Below are 21,590 nucleotides of genomic sequence, written 5' to 3'. Positions count from 1 at the left end.
CTTCTAGTGTCAGTGGGAAGCTGCAGAAGGATTTTTATGTAGCAAGGGATGTGCGTGTGGAAGGTTATTCCGGCTGCGGTGGGGAGAAAGAACCAGAGGAGAGCAGGAGTGGGCCCTGTGTGGGACTTTGGCACATTTATCGCTCTGCTTTAGTTCTCTCTTCTAGAAAAGAGGGATTCCAGTGCATGGCCTTGTGGGGTCCCAGGGGTACGTGCTGTGAGGTCCCAGTGAGAGAGTATCTGTTAGCAGAACCGTAGCGACTCCTACAAACATAGACGGTGCTGTTGTCACTGCACTTCTGTGCCTCTTGGTTTTAGGGATATTTGCTCCTCTTTTTTATGCTCATTTGTAGATTTAAAAAATTTTCCCCCTTAACATTTTCATATAAAAATTTAAATATACTGTGAAGTTGGAAGAACTTTATAGTGAACACGCATATATACCTATCACCTAGATTCTACAATGAACATTTTACTGGCTTTATCCCATATCCAACCATCTATCTCTCCCTCTCCCACCCATCATCAATCCATTTTATTTTTGGATGCGTTTCCAAGTCAATTTCAGATATTAGCATACTTCCCCCATATATCCTTCAGCAAAGTTATTATTGACTAAAGTTTGATTTTAAGATTTTTTTTTTGATGCAAAATTTACCTACTAGAGAGTACGCATATCTTATGTGTACATTCACTGATTTCTGACAAATGCATAGCCCTGCATAACCTCAATCCCTGTCAAGATATAGAACATTACCGTCACCCCCAGAAAGTCCCCTCATGCATCTTCCCAATCCCCACCCACATACACAAATACTAGCCTCACTTTTCTTTTCCCACCATAGAGCTTTATATAAATGGAATCATACAGTTTGTGCTCCTTTGTGTCTCAGCTTTTTAACTTAGCATAACATTTTTGAGATTCATGCATGTTGTTGCCTGTATCAGTAGTTTCTTTCTTTCTTTCTTTTTTTTTTTTTTTAGAGCTGAGTACTATCTCATACTTTATTTATCCTCCTATTGATGGACATTTGCATTGTTTCCCATTTGGGGCTATTATAAATAAAGCTGTTATGATCATTCTTATACAAGTCTGTTTGGAAACAAGTGTTTTTATTTCTCTTTGATAAATACCTAGGAATGGAATCCTGGGGTTCCTGGATAGGTGTGTGTTTGATTCTATAAGACACTATCAGATTGCCTCTTTAAAGTGGCCGTGCCATTTTGTATGCCCACCAATAGTGTATGAACCTTCTGGTGGTTCAACGTCCTTACCAAAGTTTGGTGGGTGTTGGTCTTTTTAATCTTAACCATTCTGGTGGGTATCTTATTATAGATTAAATTAGCATTTCCCTGGTGACTAATGCTGTTGAGTATATTTTCAAGTGCTCTTCAAGACAGTCTTTTGTGAAGTGTCTGTTTGAATCTTTTGTACATGTTTAACTGGGTTGAGTTGTAGGACCTTTTTATATATCCTAAATACCAGTCCTTTATTACATATGTCTGAGAATATTTTCACCTAGTCTGAGGCTTACCTGCTCCTTTTATTAATATATGTTTTTGATGAGATGTTTTTAATTCAGATGAGGACTAATGTCTTAAAATTTTTAAACAATTTGTGATTATTTCTTCCTGTGGTCTTTGCCTGTCCTCAAATCAAGAAAATATTCTCCAGTATTTTCCTTTAAAAGTTTTATGGTGTAAGCATTGATATTTAGCATTTATATGATCAATCTCAAATTAATTTTTATGTGTGGTGGGAGGGGAGAGGTTGAAGTTCCTTTTTATCCATGTAGAACCTAGTTGTTTCAGCACCAGTAAAAAAAAAATCACTTTCCCTTTCCCACTGGATCACTTTGGTGTTGGTTAAAATCAAACAGCCATATCAGAGTCAATCTACTCCTAGGCTATCCATCCTGCTCCGTTGATCTATATGTTGATTCTTAAGCTGGACTCAAACTACCTTGATTATTGTAGCTTCAATAGGTCTTGAGGTCCAATAGTATGAATCTTCCAACTTAGCTCATTTTTTCAAGAAGATTGATTTGGATATTATAGATTTATCAAATTTCCATATACATTTTAGAATAAGCATCTCAATTTGGGGGAGAAAAGCCTGTGGGAATTGTCCTGAAACTATAAATCAGTTTGGGGATAACTGACTGCATAAAAATACTGAGTCTTTCAATTCATGAATATGGTATATATTCATATTTTATTCGGTCTTTTTTGTTTCTCTCAGCAGTGTTTGGTGGTGTTCAGTGTAGAGATCTTTCACGACTTTTGTTAAATTTATTCCCAAGAATTTTTAAAAAGTTTTTTTTATAATTTAATTTTGAGACAGAGACAGAGCATGAATGGGGGAGGGGCAGAGAGAGAGGGAGACACAGAATCTGAAACAGGCTCCAGGTTCTGAGCTGTCAGCCCAGAACCCAATGCGGGGCTCGAACCCATGAACCGTGAGGTCATGACCTAAGCGTCAAAGTGGGACGCTTAACTGACTAAGCCACCCAGGCGCCCTTATTCCCAAGAATTTTGAGTGTTTTAATACCAGTGTAAATGAATTTTTAAAAATTTCATTTTCCAACTTTTTGCTGCTGGTTTATAAGTGTGCAATTGAACTTTTATGTTTACATTGTAATGTAATAAGCTGGGTGCACTTACTGGTTGTAGTCATTGCTTTCTAAGATTTCTTAGACTCTAAAAGCATTTGTATATTTAAAAAATCATATCTGTAGATAGTGACAATTTTACTTCTCTCTGATTTCCATACCTTTTATTTTCTTGTTGTCCTATTGTAATGACTAGGACCTCCAGTACAATTATAAAGATGTCAGTGAACTGCCTTGCCTTGTTCCTGCTCTACCAGAAACACCTTTGGTATCTCACCATTAATTACACTTTCTGTAGGTGTGCATAGATGCTCTTTACCAGACCGGTGATGTTTTTGTTTTTTATTTCTAATTTGCTGAGAATATTTAGTAGAAATGGATGTTAAATTTGTCAGATGCATTTTCTGTATCTATTGAAATAACTGCATGGGTTTTGCCATTTATTTTTTATTTTTATTTATTTATTTTTTTCAATTATATCTCGTTTTATTCATTCATTCACTCATTCTCAAGTTAGTTAACATACAGGGAAGTCTTGGCTTCAGGAGTAGAACCCAGTGACTCATCACTTACACATAATACCCGGTGCTCATCACAAGTGCCCTTTTTAATGCCCACCACCCATTTAACCTCCCCCCAAACCTTATCAGCCCTCAGTTTGTTCTCTGTATTTAAGAGTGTCTTATGGTTTGCCTCTCTCTCTGTTTTCATCTTATTTTTCTTTCCCTTCCCCGATGATCATGTTATGTTTCTCAGATTCCACATGAGTGAAATCATATGATCTCTTTCTCTAACTGGCTTATTTCACTTAGCATAATACCCTCTAGTTCCATCCATGTTGTTGCAAATGGCAAGATTTCATTCTTTTTCCTTGCTGAGTGGAATTCCTCTGTGTGTGTGTGTGTGTGTGTGTGTGTGTGTGTGTGTGTGTGTGTGTGCGCGTGCATGCCCGTGCCCACATTCTCTTAATCCATTCACCAGGTGATGGACATTTGGGGGTCTTTCCATAATTTGGCTGTTGTTGATGGTGCTGCTATAAACACTGGGGTGCATGTGCCCCTTCAAATCAGCATTTTTGTATCCTTTGGATAAATTCCTAAAAGTGCAATTGCTGGGCCATAGGGCAGTTCTATTTTTAAGTTTTTGAAGAACCTGCACTCCGTTTTCCAGAGTGACTACACGAGTTTGCATTCCCACCAATAGTGCAGTAGGGTTCCCCTTTCTCCACAGTCTCGCCAACATCTGTTGTTTCCTGGGTTAATTTTAGCCACTCTGACTGGTGTGAGATGGTAACTCATTTATTTGTTTGTTTATTTATAGAGAGTGCATATATGCAGGTGGGGGAGGGGCAGAGGGAGAAGGAGAGAGAGAGTCCCATGTAGGCTCCATGCCTAGTGCAGAGCCCGACACAGGACTCGACCTCACGACCCTGGGATCATGACCTGAGCTGAAATCAGGAGTCAGACGTGTAACCCAGGTGTCCCACCCTCTATTCTTTAATATATTGAACTCCATTGATTGGATTTTGAATATTAAGTCCTTCTAACATTCCTGGGATAAATTCTATTTGGTCATGGACTGTCATCCTGTTTATAGTTGGATTCAATGTCCAAGAAGACTGTTGGTTTAGTGTAGTTTGTTTTTGTAATGACTTTCTCCGATGTTGGTTTCAGGGCTATGCCAGCCTCATAAAATAAGTTGGGAAGGGTTCCCTCCTTCTCTAATTTTTGAAAGAGTTTGTGTGAGTTTGGTGTCATTTCTGTATGAAGAATGTTTTGACCTGTAAGTTTGAATCAGCATTTCAGGGTAGAATAACAGTTTAGGTAAAAGGGACTTTTTACCACTTACCTATTCAGGCTCTTTGATATTTTTCTTTCTTCCCCTGGTAACTCACCTCCTAATCACCTCTGGGAACATCCTTCTTGATCCTTCTGTCTCAGGGGCCACACATCATCTCTTGGCTCCCTGTTTTAATGGGCATAAGTGATGCAGAGGGTGAGGATCGACTGTGTAGATCAAAGCCCTCTCCTTTCTTTAAGTACCAGTTCCAGGCACCCCAAGAAAAGTTGTCCTGTTTCCCAGTAGGTATGAACACCTCCCTCTCTGCATTTCCCCTCAGATCTGCTCTCTTTAGCTGAAGACCCTTTGTGGGAGGATCTTGCTGATAATCTCATCCTGGTGTTCGTCCTGACTCTGCCATTTTCTGGATGTGTCGTCTTTGCAGGTCACCCTTCTCTCTGGCCCTCAGAATCCTCATTCGTACTCTGGGGTGGCCAGAACTGGTCTGGGACCACCCTAACGTTTCCTGGATCTCTCTTTCTAGAAACTTACTGTTAACAGGGATTCTGTGCAACTGCAGTATTTCATCTTGCTGATGAAAACGACAAGGGGGTATTCCATAAGAGGACTGATATGTAAATGCCTGAACTCTAAATAAGCAAGTACAGAGGGGCACCTGGGTGGCTTAGTGGGCTGAGCATCAGACTTCAAGCTCAGGTCATTATCTTACCCTTCTGTGAGTTCGAGTCCAGATTCCGGCTCTCTGCAGTCAGCACAAAGCCCACTCCAGGATCCTCTGTCTCCTACTCTCTTTGCCCCTCCCTCAGTCATGCATGTGCGTGCTCGCTCTCGCGCTCTCTCTCTCTCAAAAATAAACATTAAAAAAAATAAACAAATACAGAAACACCTAAGCTCATGCTGGTTGCTCCATGAGTCCTTGTCTTTTCTCTCCCCATTCACGCCCAGCATGATGGTTCCCGGCAACGCGGCGGGGGTGGCCAAGCAGTTCCTCCGCTGCATCTTCCATCAGCTGGCCCCCAACGGCATCTTCCCGCAGCTGTTCCAGAGCACTATCAAAGGTAATGCCACCGCAGGGAATCCAGACACCACAAACATGGCGCCTCGCTGAAACCCCAACGCTACTAAATCTGACTGTTGACTTTCCAGATGGGACCTTCTTACGGACCTTAGCCACGTCTCTCATGGACTTCAACGAGCTGAGCTCTCTCGCTGCACTCAGCCAGCTCTTGGAGGTAGGTTTGCTTTGACGACGCTCTAAGCCCCCGCCGAAATCGCAGCGGAGGAAGAAGTCCAGCATTTAATGGAAAAATTACATTTAAACTGAATATTAACACATGTCCAATTAATCTTAAATTACTTAAACATTTAAAATTAATTAAAAAGAATTGCCAACGCATGGAGGAGTGCCAGTTGGACACTGCTGTTGTGCGTTGATTGACTGTTTATTTGAAGCTCCTTGGACACCCTCAACTAAGGGGTGAAAGGCAGCTGCAAAGCACTCGCCTGCACTGAGCATTCGGCTTTTGAAACGTGCGGTGGGTGGGGCCATGTGCACTGTATCGCGAGACTTGGACTCTGCTTATTTACCGCGAGGTTTTGGATCCAGGTCGGCTTCTGCGCCCTGTCGTGAGGCTTGGGGTCAGTTGTCAGCTCCCTTCCAGCCTGCTTCGTTGTGTGCGGACGCCTGGCCTCACGTGTCCGGCTCCTCTGCTCCTTAGCTCTCTCCGTTAGCTCGCAGGGTTGGCCGGTGGCCCTAGAGACTTTGCTGCTTCCGTAGTCGGTACTCTCAGGCTTTGGCCAGTGGAGTTTCCAGCAAGCACCATTCGTTGTGTCTCCTTAGCACCTAACCACCCCAACTGCACATCCTTAAAACGTGTTTCTCATTTCTTACTCACATTTCACCGTCTCCCCGTCTCTTCACTGAATTAAAGGTCACCGTTTTCCCCAAGTTTGTCCTAATTTGTTGATTCTTTTCTGTACTCCTCCTGCCGATTACAACAAATAGCCTCTGTAGTAGGCACACAGCACATGTTTAATCCGTGAATGTGTGATTTTTAAAGCTGATCTTCGACAAATTACTGAGTCCCCAAGACGTTTCAGCAGTTGATTGCCTATGCTTTTGTGTTTTTAGGGTCTAAATAACAAAAAGAATTTACCAGCAGGGGGTGCTATGATACGCTGTTTGGAAAACATTGCTACCTTCATGGAAGCTTTGCCCATGGATTCTCCAAGCAGCCTCTGGACCACAATCAGCAACCAGTTTCAGACGTTTTTTGCCAAGCTGCCTTGTGTTTTGCCTCTGAAGGTAAGCCGAGTCCAGGATTCCGTTTGCAGTTGTGATCTTACTGTTTGCAGACCATTTGCTTACAGAGATCTGATGTTTCGTAAAGGGCTGTAAGGAGCCTCTCTTAGCTGCAGAGTGCAGAGCGTTGGTTCGCTTGTCTCCAAAGCAAAATGCATTAGGCATTTTGACATAGTGATTTCATGTTTCCAGTTGATTTTTAAAAACCAGGAAGACAGTAGTAGATTGTGTTTGTCTAGAAACTTTGTTCAGTAAATGTTTAAGTCAGTAAATACATAGTTTTGTCTAAAAGTTAGGTAGACATGCAGTGTAAAGCCAAATTTCAGAGATATAAAGGGAAGTGATTGTTTACGTGTTTGTGAGTTAAGTACTTACTTGCAAGGCTAAGATGATATGTTTCTGTGTGGCTGCCTTCCCACCACCACCACTGCCCCCTCCCTGTGGCCACCATACATACTTTCCAAGAATACATACACACTTACCTAGCTGTAGAATCTGGTAACCTAAGGAACATTTTCGACATGAGTCCATTAAATGCAGAAGCAGAACTTTGTACTGGTAAAGCTGGAAGAGACCTATAAAAACCATCCCTTTCCAATGCCCCCCATTTTTCAGATGGGGGACTACAAATTCAGAGAGGTGGTGGCCATGTAAGGATTAGAACTCAAGTATCTTGACTCCAGCCCAGTGTCCTCTCCACTCACAGACTCCTAGAGTCCTTCTACAGCAGGGGCGAATTGGAGGCATCCAATCTCTGTAAGAGGGAGAAAGGAGCTGGCTGGTAGTGGCCATTTCTATGTCTTCGAACCTCATTTGCTCCATGAGCTTTTTGTGCTTTATGCAGATCACAGAAATCTTCAAGTCACAATAAAATAAATCACAGGTTGATCTGACAAGTGAAGTTACATGTTGGCAGCACCGTTTCTCAAATGAGTATTACATTTATATAAAATGTTTTATGGGGCGCCCGGGTGGCTCAGTCAATTAAACCTCCGGCTTCGGCTCAGGTCAGATCTCACGTTCGTGGGTTCGAACCCCGCCTCGGGCTCTGTGCTGACAGCTAGCTCAGAGCCTGGAGCCTGCTTCCCATTCTGTGTCTCCTTCTCTCTCTGCCCCTCCTCCTCTCATGCTCTGTCTCTCTCTGTATCAAAAATAAATAAAACATTAAAAAAATTTTTAAAAATGTTTTATAAAGATGAATCACCACCCCCACCCCTACTCCCACCCCCACCCCTACCCTTAGGGCACTTGGGTGGCTTAGTCAGTTAACTGTCTGACTCTTGGTTTCTGCTCAGGTCATGGGCTCCACACTGACAGTACAGAGCTTGCCTGGGATTTTCTCTCTCTCTTTCTCTCTCTCTCACAAACACACACACACACACACACACTCACACACACACACATAAATAAATAAATAAATACACTTAAAAAAAAAGATGCACTACCCCAGATAATGCCTTTTTCCAAATTGGCAGATTTGGTATATGTGACTCTAAAACAGAGTCTGTAAGGATAATTCAGGGGCCCTTTGGTATGTGCTGATTTCTTTGAGCTGGAAGTTACTGTGACAGGCGAGAAAACTGAAATCTTTACCATCTCACATCCTATGATCCTGTCTGCTCACAAATCTAGCGTAGCTGAATAAATCCAAGCAAAGAGGGTTAGTACTGTGCCTTGAAACCGCGTGTATATAGATACTGTACCTGCACATGTAGATTAAGTGATGCATTTTAACATGGCCACATAGAGCCTCCCTAGGACCAAGAGCCATTCAGGGCTGTTCCTTGCCTAAAGCCACACACTTGAAGAGAAGGGGTGAGTCAGGCATGGCAAATTCAAATGCCTGTAGGTTGATACACTCATCAGAATATTTAACTTGATCACTGACCAATTGGAAGTATTGCCAGCTGTAAGCAACTGGTCAGCCTAATTGGTGACAATCAGCCTTGTCCTTAGGGACCCTGACTACAAGGTTAATGAGTAGAATGGGATAAGGTTATACAGAGAACTAGGACGCTTGAGCACAGGAAAGCACCAGTCCCTTCTAATGAGTCCAGATACTGTGATAGACCGGCCAATTGTCGTGTGGGAATGCAGGCTTTGTGTCACTGGTCTTCCCATGTTTTTGAAGATGATATTTCCTAGTTTTTAAAACACTGTGGGGAGCTGATGGACAGCCAGTTTTAAGCCTCTGGTTTAGAGTAATGTAAATGTCACATGAACTCCAATGGGTATTGAGTCGATTAAATAGATCAATAGTTCCCTTCGAAGGTACCTGCAAAATACTTCCAGAATTAAGGCAAAAACTTGCCCTGGTAGATCAGATCTGGGCACTGCCTCTGATCATCTTCTGCTCTGTTTTTAATATCTGGGGGAAATCGTAAGCCGTTGAAAAACCTTCTGTAGTTCTCATCAGGGTAGAGAAGTGGACCTCAGACTTCAGGGTGCACCGGTGTTCCCGCAGGACTTGCTGAAATCAGATTCCTGGGCCTTATTCTAAGAGTGTTTGATTCACTGAGGATACAGCCTGGTAATTTGCATTCTGACAAGTTTCCAAGTAATTAGAGGGGCTGCTGGTCCAGAGGTTAGACTTGGAGAACCACTGGCTTAGTTTGTACTGTCTTCAAAGTTTAGCATTAGACACAGCTGCAGGGATTACCTATAGCCTACTACTGTGATATGCTTATAGCAAATAAGGTTGTTTCTTTTTGTTGTAACATTTCTCCCCTTCCTCCCCATACCAGTAAACTCAATTTTAAAAGTATATTTTGATCATGGAATCTTGCCAAGATTTGATTTCAAGTCAAGATTTGCAAGGCATGATTTTTTTCTTATAGAAATTTTGCTGCGTTTCCTCAGGTTTTTGTCATGTCTTTTAGCAGCAGAGAAGAAGCAGATGAAACTGGTTCTTATTTGGACTGATAAGCCTAATGGTTTTAAATAGATCTGAGTGGGTTTTTTTTCCCCCAACCTGGGGAAATTTCACAAATTAGTGTACCTCTTTAGAGTTGGACACATTTAATATCTACCTATCCATCTCTCTGTCAGTCTGTCCGTCCATCCACGCATCCATCCATTCACATATCCATCCATCCATTCAATTCTTTATCCAACTCTCTATCTGATGTAATTTTAAGAATACATCTTTAAGAAGTAGTTTAGGAGCTGTGTTTAATTATTTAGTTGTTTAACATTGCTTAATTAAGGGTTTAATTATGTTTTTTAAACCTGAGAATGACTTTTTTCAACATGAATATGTGGCATAGAAAACGGTAAGGAGGCAGGTATATTTGAGATTTTTCCCCCTAAAATAAATGCTCATAAAAAATACATGAAGTAGGGGCGCCTGGGTGGCTCAGTCGGTTAAGCCTCTAACTTCGGCTCAGGTCAGATCTCACGTCCGTGGGTTCGAGCCCCGCGTCAGGCTCTGTGCTGACAGCTAGCTCAGAGCCTGGAGCCTGCTTCCGGTTCTCTGTCTCCTTCTCTCTCTGCCCCTCCCCTTCTCATGCTCTGTCTCTCTCTGTATCAAAAATAAATAAAACATTAAAAAAATTAAAAAAAATACATGAAGTAAAAGATATATTAAGAGGGGTACTGACCTTTATTGTTTTCATATTTGTTCACAGTGTTCTTTAGATTCCAGTTTGAGAATTATGATTTGCCTCTTGAAGATACCCTCTACCAATGCCACAAGGGTATGTATTGTATGTTTCAGAAAAACAACCCATTGGTTATTTAGTTATTTTTTTTAACCTAAAAAGACAGGCCTATAGTACTACTGGAGAAATGGTTATTGCATACTGAATGTTTCACTTTCAAACACCTTGATAGCATCTAGTATGAAGAGTTCTAATATATCACAATATCATTATTTATAATTAGTCCTCTAATCCTGGGCCATGGCCACCAATCTGCCCTCCAAACTATGATCTAGGTGATCTAGGCGATCCTTCTAAACACAGATCTTAATGCCTTGGTTCCTTGCTTTAAAATCTTTGATCACGTCTCATTTCTTGTAGGACAATATCCAGATTCCTTAATGTGGCATACAAGAAGGTATTTCATTAATTTGCCAGCCTACCTTTCTAATTTCAGCTTGGGTTACTTGTCCCATCCCCCAGACCTCCTGTTTACTTTCAGAATCATCATCATTATCATCAAAACAATAAGCACTGTTTGTTGAACACTTACCATATGGCAGGCATTATGCTAACTGCTTTACATTTATAATCTTATTTTAATTTCATACTTCCTTGCCTTTGCTTAGGCCATTTCCTCTGCCTGAAATGCTTTATACTTTTGCTGGTGAGTTGAACTCCTTCCCATTCTTCAAGATGAGACTCTGAATCTCATTTAAATTTTAAAAAATGGATATGAACTCTCTGTAGCAACTTCCTCCTATATGAGACCCCACAATATCAGCACGCACTTGCATGGCATGAAAGTCTCCCCAGTGAGGCTGTGAACTTCGTGAAGTCCAGCACTGTGTCTCATTCACCTTTGTATTCCTGGCTGTGTCTCTGGGCTGCATGCACAACGGTGCAGCAGTCTGTATTGCAATGCCTTGTACCTACTAGTTAGTGTACCAAAAAACCACACCCCCTGTGAGTTCATACCTTGACTGTGTTTCATAGACTAATAGTTTGTGCAGGAAAGTTACAAAAAGATCATTTAGTCTAATCTGCTCATTCATAGATAAGGCAACAGGCTCACAGAGACAAATTGTCTTGATCAAGGTTAATGGAAAATTTGAGACTTGAACCTAGACCCTTTGATTCCAAGCTCCTTAATTTTTCCGTTGTACCATATTGCCCCCATCACTATGCTGCTTTGCTGGATAAAAGGACACGTTTCTATGTCGGTTTGAATTCAGGTTTCCTTTTTTTGATGAATAAAGATGCATTACATATCATGCGGAGGTACATTCCCACCCCTACTCATCCATCATCAGTATTTCAAGGCGGGAACATTAGTCCAGAGCCAAGAATATTGGATTAGCAGTACTGTTTCAGGAGGTTCCTTTAAGCTTTCCTCTATGGGTTTCTGTGGGGAATAGAAACAAAGGACATAATTCTTATCCTTAGCAACAACTAACACGTAAAAAATTCTTTTTTGTATCAATAAGGAAAAAGGATCCCAAACATTCTCATATCCTTTGATTTAATCATTCCTTTTCTGGGAGTCTCTTCTAAAGAAGATACTGAAAATGTAAACTTCTCACAAAACCTGTATATTGGGGTGTTATAATAAAATGTGACTTTGTGGCCATTAAAATGGATGATTATGAAGAATTAAATAGCATTGCAAGTTTCTTATGTATTATTAACAAAATGAAATTTAACAAAATGTAGGATTATATATGTGTAAGATTTCAGCCAAGTAAATTGGAACGCAGAGAAGAAGGGAAGTATGTAAAAAATGTTATCCCGAGGTGGTGGGATTATGGACTTCTATTTCTTCATATGTACATTCCTACAGTTCCTGTGTTTGCACATTGAGTGTGTTTACTTTTCTAATCCAGGCAATTAGAACTATGGAGGTTGAGGAGTAGTGGAAATCACGTGAAGTCTTTTGGAATCCAGTTAAAATTCTGTCTCCCTAAAGAGTGGTTCTGCCTTGGGAAACTTGCCCTGGAATTTGGATTTGAATTCCATTCAATAGCTGTATGGCCTCGGGCAAGCTGCTTGCCGGGCTCAGCTCTAGGGAAAATGGGCACCGCAGCCCCAGAGCTCTCCTGCAGATCCTAGCTAACAGCAGTGGAGGACTTGCTGTGGCCAAGGGCTTTCCCTGGGTCATCTCCTGATTTCTCACAGCAACACCGATGAGGTGGAAGCCGTTGTTACCCTTATCTGACAGAGGAGAGAACGAAGTCCAGAGAGATTAAATCACTTATTCTAGGTCGCAGAGAGCCAGAGTTTTAAAATAATTGTGCGAGCTTCTACAGCTTGCGTCCCGAACTATCATAACGTACTCTCTCTCAGGATTGTCGTGCGAAATTTGAATGGGATAAACTATATAAAAGCATCCAACTCTGCCTGATACTTAGTAGGTGCTCAAAAAAACCAAAGTTTCTAAATGACTTCAGAGAGCATATGGATGTAAGGCAGACCCGTTGGGGGTGGGATTCAGATGGAGAAACCAACACTGTGCCTTCCTGATGCACATAGGCGGAAGCTGGGTCATGAGGAGCTTTATCGCGCGAATAGTGCTTTGTACTTACTTGCTGGGTGGTTTGTGCAACTTAAAACTGAGATGACAGGTTTTAAAGGAGCTGGATGAATGAACCCCTGAACCCAGAGATGCCTACAGAGTCTGAGAAATAGAATGGAAAATCCTTGGTCACCGGGAGTGGACGTAAGGACAAGATTGGAGTTGAATAGGTTTATAAATATGCCACCTGGGAAAATAGGGTTTTTTTTGTTTTTTGTTTTTTTTTTAGGAATAAGATGATTAGATCATGCTCTTTAAAGGCACTGGTTGAATATATAGTTCTGTTCTTGTTAGACCAATAGTGTTGCTCCGTTAGCCAGCTGGCAACAGATTTTAAGGAATGATCCCATTAGTTAAAATATATCAGAAGACTTTAATACCTTTTTTTTAAATGAAAGAATCAGCAATTAATTTTATTTGGCCCCAATCTCATTGCAGAGTCTGTTGGAACCATTTTCAAAACTGCTCAGCTTTGTAATTCAGAATGCCGTCTTCACGTTAGCCTACCTGGTGGAGGTGTGTGGTTTGTGTTACCGAGCTTTCACGAAGGTAAGGTTGTGTATCTGTTTGTTCTGGGGAAACTGAAAACTGGCAGAAGCAGTCTTTCTAACCAGTATCAATGCTTGTTCTGTTCATCACTTCAGTCTAGTTAAAAATAAGTAATTCTACTGAGGTCTAATAAATATCATGGAAAGGAAACACTTTACACAAATCTATATGAACTGTATCTTAAATATACAAACTTGGAGAAACGAGGCTTCTATGACTTAGAAGAGAAGAGCTGTTTTGAGTAAAATGAGACAGTGGTTCTAAATGACCTCTTAAGGTCCTTTTCAAGTTCACCATCCCATGATTAGTGGCAAGCCATCCCTACATGTCATTTTTAGACCCAAAGTAGAAAACTATCAGCTTGTCATTTGTAAAATCCCGAGGAGAGCTCCTTAATTCTCATCGCTTGTCTGTCTCCCTGCTTCTTCCTTGGCCTCTGAGATTGTAATCTCATCTTTTGTCATCTTGCCTTCATAATGGCTTCTGGATTGCATTATCTCCGTCTCCCCTGGCCCACTGCTGAGGAAGTGGAAAAGTACTGCCTGCCCAGTGCCCCTAGCGCCTCGGTGGAGCTGGCGGACGCTTCCTAAGGGAAGGCAGAGCCAACCGGGAGCACTGCTGTCCCCAAGAACAGCGTGTGCTGTGACTCTCCCCATTTCCAAACGTTCTAAGTTTCTTTTCAGTGGGATCTCTGTTTCTGCTGTTCTCTCTTGAACATCTAGACTATTCCATTTTTCACGTTGTCCACTTCTATACACCTTTTATTTTCCTCATTAAAAATATAATTTTATATCAAGTCTTTCATTCTATTTAAAACACTCTTTGTCTTTTTTTTCCTTACCATCTTGTGTCCATTCTGCCACGTTAAGTGTTCCAGGAGAATCTTCTCTTTAGTCATTCTGGTTATAAACTTGTTACTCTGGAGTTTTCGAACTACTCAAATAACAGCATTTTTTTTTCTTCTTTCAAATCCTTCCTGAAAAATCACTTCTTATGGTTTTTTTTTTTGGTCAATTAAAATAGTAGATTAGGACACAGAACCAAATGCAATGAAAAGATACAGATACAATGAAAAGAAGTTATTTTATTTCTTAATTTTCTTTATGCTTGGTTTGTTTAAATTATGCACTTTTTTTTTTTTAGAGGAAGAACCATATGAACTTGTACTTTCTATGTTGTGCACTATAGAGATTGACCACAGGGAACTTTCACTATTTTAGAGTCAAGAGATTCTTGGTTTTGAACATTCCTTATATGTTATACGCTCTCCTACGCCATTATTGTTGTAGTGGCCTTCCGACTGCCTGGTGCCATCTGCCCCTCTTCAGTGGTCAAACTCAAAATGACTACTACTTGTAGAAAGCTTCAGTCTTAAGGTGTTTCCACCTTCTTCATAGATAATGGGAAACTGTTGGAAATGGTTTCAAAAAGAGCATTCTCCCTTGTTTAATCAAAAGAAAAGGCATGGAAAGGTAAGGGCTTTGTAGACTTCTCCTTCTGGCAGTCTGGCTTCCTAAATACCTGAAAACTGTCCCGCTTAAAATAATAGAAGCGCTGGATAAAATGTAATGAACATGTAAATGTATAGATAATTTTATAAGAATGAAAGGGGCAAAACTGGAGAGGAGATTGGGAACCAGAGTGGTAAGCATACAAGCTGATAAGGCAGCCCTGGGTGGGTGGCTTACTTGTCTTGGGAGTTTAGTGACTCAAATTATGTCTTTTAGTTTTGTATATATCTAATTTTATTTTACTTGTTTGGTTTTTAATTCAAATATAATTAACTACAGTGTTATATTAGTTTCAGGTGTATTGATTCAATAATTCTATACATCAGTTTGTGCTCTCTGTGACTAGTGTGGTCACCGTCTGTCATCACACAACATTATTACAACATTGACTGTGTTCCTGATCCTGGACTTCTCATATTCTCCATGAATTATTTATATTTACAACGTTTTAATCACCTTATCTGCTTCATCCATCCTCCCTCGCTCCTTCCCTCTGGCAACCACCATTTTGTTCTTTGTATTGAAGAATCTGGTTTTTGTTTGTTCGTTTTGTTTTTAGATTCTACATATAGGTGAAATCATGTGACACTTGTCTTTCTCTGTCTGACTTATTTCACTTAGTATAATACCCTCTGGGTCTATCTGTATTGTTCGTAAATGGCAAGATTTCATTCTTTGTCATGGCTGAGTAGTACTCCATTACATACATACATACATACATACATACACACACACACACACATGCATGTGCACACACACACTACATCTTCTTTATCCACTCACTTATCAGTGAATACTTGAGTTGCTTCTAAATCTTGGGTAGTGTAGGTAATGCTGCAGTAAACACGAGGGAGTATATATCTCTTTGAATTAGTGTTTTTGTTTTCTTTGGGTAAATATCCAGTAGTGGAATTACTAGATTATGTGGTATTTCTATTTTTAATTTTTTGAGGAAGCTCCATACTGTTTTCCACAGTGGCTACATCAGTTTCCATTTGTGACTTCAGTTTTGAAGTCCACCAGAGAAGCTCTTCGGACTATTTCAGGCTTGGTGTTAGTGCTGAATCATCCCCAGCAGAATGTCAGAACCCTTAAAAGGCTCTACATTTCGTAAAGGGGTGATTTGGAAAGAATATATTCCTATATAGAGGTGACAAAGAATGGGGTCTGAGCCTGGGAACTGAGAAAGGTTCATAGTTTCCCTTCAGCATTAGTAAACATGCAGCAATCTTTGAACATATTTTGGAGTGCGAATTTATATCTCCATGACCTGTGATCCCTCAGAATGAAAAGTCAAATAACATTGGTGTGGAGCAGGTAATAGCATTGAAGTATTTGACTCAAGTGCAAAATCAATCCTCCCAAACCTCTGTGGATGGATATGCCTTCAGTCTAAGCCAAACAGGATTCCCAGAATTAAAATCCTGATGAACATGAGCTTACAAGCTAAAATGATGAGACATATAAAGAAGTAATCCACATTAAGTAGATTAGCAGAGTTAAAAAATATCAAGATTATTCCTCATAAGAATTTCCAATATTAGAACTATGTGATAAAGCTATAAAAATATACCCTAAATGATATGCATAAAAGGATGAATTAAAAACATGAGAAGAGATCTAGTCACCAAAAAAAGAAAGAAAGGAAAAAAAGAAAGAAAGAAGATTAGAACAAAGAAGACATTCTAGAAATGAAATAGACATTAAAAAAAAAAAACTTAATGGACAGGTTATGGAGCAAAGTAGACATAGCCAAAGAGGGAATTGGTGAAATGGGAAATGGAGCTGAAGAAATTACATAGCCTGCAGCAAAGAGATGGAGATGAAGAATATAAAGAGAAGATCTAACATCCCTAATACGTATTCTGGAGAGGAAAAATAGTCTTTTTATAAATTGTAAAATTGATGAAAACCATTAATGCTCTGATTCAGGAAGCACAGTGATTCCTAAAAATATTACAAATAAACTAATGTTTTACTTGCTCATGTCACAGTCTGCGTGACTGGGTATAGCTTGACAGAATAGCCAAGACAAATAAAATGTTTTAAGAGCAACAAGAGAAAAGACTTTCTACAGATAGACTGACAACAAACTTTCTAACAACACAATGGAAGCTAGAAGATAATGGGGAAAAAAGTCTCTAAAATTATAAGAAAAAATAACTGTTTACTTGAAATTTTCCACCAGCTAATCTCTCATTTAAGAGTGATAGCTAAATAAGTGAACTATTAGGAAAATAAGATCCTAATAGATTCTGAACTGATACAAGTACTAAAAGATATATTACAATAAGAACGAAATAGAACCAAGAAGGACGGAGGGAAGTGGATGAAGGAATGATGCTCCAAGAACCTGGTCAAGTATAGAACTCTAGGTGACTACTGACAGTGTAAAGCAGTAATAATGACTAATCAGATGGATATACAAACAAGATGACACGAAAATACTGAATAACTACATTATGGGATGAGTGTGTGTAGTTGGGAATTAGAGTTAAAACATTCTACATATTGTCACAAGAAGGGCTGAGATCATGAGTAACTTTTTATTTTATTTTATTTTATTTTTTGAGAGAGAGAAAGCACGCATATATGCATGTGAGTGGGGGAAAAGCAGAGAAGGAGAGAGAGAATCCCAGGTGGGCTCACAATGATGAATGAGATCATGACCTGAACAGAAACCAAAAATTGGTTCTTAATTGACTGAGCCACCCAGGTGCCCCAGTAATGAGTAACTTTAAATCCTTTTTTTAAAAAATTTTTAATGTTTATTTATTATTGATACAGAGAGAAACAGAGCGTGAGTTGGGGAGAGGCAGAGAGAGAGGGAGACACAGAATCTGAAATATGCTCCAGGCTCTGAGCTGTCTGCACAGAGCCCGATGCGGGACTCGAACCCACAAACCATGAGATCATGACCTGGGCCAAAGTCGGGCGTTTAACCAACTGAGCTACCCAGTTGCCTTGTAACTTCAAATTCTTAAGAATACATGTAAATGTTTTAAGTGTGAAAAATCCAAAGGCCGGAAATGCAATGTATAAGTTTCAAACAGAAAAAAATAATAGGAATAAAAAGTCAGTGAAAATTTCTCAAAGAAAGAATCATAGAATAAGCTGTAATAAGCAGAAGATGATAGAAATGAATGTAAATATTCTAATAATTACAATAAATATAAGAAATTTTCAGGTTTGATTTTTAAAATCCAGCTACATGTTATATATGAGAGACATCTAAAACACATCAAAGACACTGAGAAATTTTGAAAGAAAAAGAGTTAAAAAATATACCAAGCAAATTCTAATTAAAAGAAAGCCAAATCCAGTTAATGGAATTTAAGTTAAAAAGTAGTGTTATAGGGGCACCTGGGTGGCTCAGTCAGTTAAGCATCCAACTTCAGCTCAGGTCAAGATCTCATGGTTTGTGAGTTTGAGCCCCATATTGGGCTCTGTGCTGACAGCTTAGAGCCTGGAGCCTGCTTTAGATTCTATGTCTCCCTCCCTCTCTGTTCCTCCCTCTCTTTCTCTCTCTCTCTCAAAAATAAATAAACCTTAAAAAATTTTTTAAAGTAGTGTTATAAAGAAGGTCACCATATAATGATAAAAAGAATTAATTCACTAGGAAAATATGACAGTTCAAAAACTTGTACAGCTTAGAATATAGCCTATATATTCTATACATATATACCAAATATATACATATAAACCAAAAATGAATAGAATTACAAAGAGAAATTGCCAAATTCATACTCATAATGGGAGATTTTGACATATGTCTTTCAGGAATTGATAGACCAAGCAGATAAAACATGAATAAGATATACTAGCTTTGAACAATATAATGAGTAAGTTGAATCCAATAGACATGATCTTAAATCCACTAATTTGAGAATATATTAAAGAAAAAACATAAATGTATATATATAATATTTGTAAACAAAGAACAGGTAATGGACAAATAAAGTCAAAGGTTAAGACAAATAAAGTCTTAACATACACTGGGGAATTGGTTTCAGAGAGACCAAGTTCTTTGATCACATGCAATTAAATTATAAACCAATAACAGAATCATAACTGCATATAGGCATTCAAGGCTGACCTGAAAACTGACTCCACATCTAAGGGGGCACCACTCACAACGTAGGCATACTGCGTGTTAGGTGAGTATTGAGGCAGGTGTAGAAAGTTGGAGTCACTGGGTAAGAACTAGAGCAGCTGGGATAGGCACCCCCTACACAAAGCCACATCAGCCCGAGGGGCCTTGGCTACATGGAGAACAGCATCGATGCACATGTTCCTGGCACACGTGTGTCGGTGGCTATGCCCTGGTCCAGCTACCACACTAGGGCCTGTGGGATTCTTCTCTGACTGCCCCTGTTCTCAGATGTCTGCGTGCTGGCTCCCTGCCAGATTCTCACCCTGACCCCGTCACTTTGCAGCAGTGGGGGTATGTGTAGACCGCGTACCTGTGTGGCACTGAGGGTGTGTGTGGCGGGGTGGAGGGGTGAGAGGGCATACACATGCATGCGGCCAGGGCTGCTGGCCACAGGGCTCTGGAAATGCACACAGTCTTTGAGGTTTGCAATCACGTGTTAATATGTCGCGTGTGTGTGTTGTGTGTTGTGTGTCCTTTTTCAAATTCATACAGAGGTACTGAATGGATTAATGGTGTCTGGCACCTGCTATATTTAGAAATTTGAAATATACTTTTAAATAATTCATAAATCAGGGGAGATAGGAGAATCTACAAAAATATTTAGAACTACACAAAGAGGAAAATACTACATTCTGAAGTTTGAGATACGGAGCCACAGAGATATTTAGAAGAAAATTTATAGTCTTTTTTTTTTTTCCCCAGGAGCTTTTTTTTAAATTTTTTTTTTACTTTATAAAGTTTCATATTTTTTTAACATATGCAATTATTTTCCATTATTTTCAATACAGTAGTTGCAATGACACTCAAAACAGAAAAGCAAAGTAAAAAATCAAAACACCAACTTCTGTTTCATGTAATTAGACTTATACAGAAATTAGAAGGTTAAGTAGCAACTAGTTAATCACCTAATTTCACAGCTATCTGAAGTGGCAATCGTTATATAGCAGCTTATCTATGATACATTCAAGATAAATGATACAATATATTACTTGTTCATAGGCTACAACACAGCCTGCTTAATACCTTTCCTTAAATTCCACCTCTATACTACAATGCTTGAGGTCCATGCAAAAAAGTAGCTACCTTTTATGTAGGAAATGGATGATTAAGTCTTTGGTGTTGTAAAAGCAACTTCATTTAAACATAACCACCCCCACCACCAAAAAAAAAGAAGAGAGAAAAAAAAAGTAAAGAAAATAATAAGGGAAAAGCCCAAGACACACTTCCTATGGGGGGGGGGGGAATACTTCTCCTGGAAGAGAAGAGAAACAAAATGAGCTAAACAAGTCAAGTTAAAATAGGCATAACAGAGCAACCATAAGAAGATTTAAAGGAAGGAAATAGTAAAGATAAGAGCAGGAATTAATAGAAAATATAGCTACACTGGAGGATCAGTACAACCAGAAAGGAGTCCTGGGGCTAGACTAATAAAATAGCCAGAACTTTGGGGAGCCTGATCAAGAGAAGCAGAGAAAAGGCACAGATAACAATTACCAGCCGTGAAAGATGGACCATAACTGCAGACGCATCAGAGATCTTGAACAACTGTATGCGAGTATATTTGAAATCTTGGACAAGGGGACAATTTTCTAGAAGGATGTAACACACTACAACTAGGGAAAAAAAATGGCTAGACCTAAATGATTAAAAAATGTAATCGGTAATAATAAAACACCCCAGTTTTAAAGACAACTTCTATTAAACACTGAAGCAACAGACTGAGCTCCACTTCGTGCAGAGAACTGAGAAACAGGGAACGCTTCCAACATCATCTATGAGGCCAGTAGACTCCTGATACCAAGCGGACAAGGGCAGTGGGAGGAAGGAAAATTATTGGCCAATTCTACTCCAAAGGTATAAAAATTCAGTGAATAACAGCAAATTAACGTTCTAAACATAAGGCCTCATGGCCCAGTGAGGATTATTTTGAAATGTAAGAATGGCTTATATATTAGGACATCGAATTACATCACCATGTTACCATGTGCAAGATGGAAAGTTCATATCATTATCTGAGCAGATACGAAAGAAGCATTCTATGTAATTCAACATCCATTTGTGATAACTTCTGCCAAACTAGGAATAGAAGGGAACTTCCTTAGCTTGTGCCTACCAGAAACTTCTACCGGAAACTGCTTCATGCTGACATGCCAACAGGAGTCCCTTTAAAATTGTAAACAAGACAAGAATGCCCATCATCACTGTTTCTATTCATTATGGCCCAGGGAGGTCCTACTCACTTCGGTAAGATAGGAAGAAGAAATCCAAGGTATAAGGATTGGAAAGGAAAAATAAAACTCAATTTCCATAGGTGATGTGATTACAAATGAACCAAGGAAATCTTTCTTTTTAAAACTTTTTAAGAGTTCAGCAAGGTTGCTGATAACAGGTGAATACCCACAAGTCATCTACCCTTCATATTCAGCTACAAATGATTATAAAATGTACTTTTAA

At 39.6% G+C, this 21,590-nt stretch overlaps 1 protein-coding gene across 3 annotated transcripts in view; it reads left to right on the top strand.

Annotated features, from left to right (window-relative positions):
- UNC79 (unc-79 homolog, NALCN channel complex subunit) overlaps positions 1-21,590 on the top strand; it is a 258,645-nt gene that overhangs the window by 193,760 nt on the left and 43,295 nt on the right. For all 3 annotated transcript variants that reach the window (XM_029952060.1, XM_029952061.1, XM_029952059.1), the window contains 5 exons: positions 5,357-5,469; positions 5,558-5,643; positions 6,543-6,716; positions 10,340-10,408; positions 13,362-13,472. In XM_029952060.1, coding sequence (XP_029807920.1) covers positions 5,357-5,469; positions 5,558-5,643; positions 6,543-6,716; positions 10,340-10,408; positions 13,362-13,472 — 553 coding nt within the window. The remainder of the gene's footprint in view (positions 1-5,356; positions 5,470-5,557; positions 5,644-6,542; positions 6,717-10,339; positions 10,409-13,361; positions 13,473-21,590) is intronic.

The sequence above is a fragment of the Suricata suricatta genome, chromosome 9 (assembly GCF_006229205.1).
Source record: "Suricata suricatta isolate VVHF042 chromosome 9, meerkat_22Aug2017_6uvM2_HiC, whole genome shotgun sequence".
Classification (NCBI taxonomy): Eukaryota; Metazoa; Chordata; class Mammalia; order Carnivora; family Herpestidae; genus Suricata; species Suricata suricatta.
The sequence above is the reverse complement of the archived record's forward strand: the minus strand, read 5'-3'. Positions and strand labels throughout refer to the sequence as shown.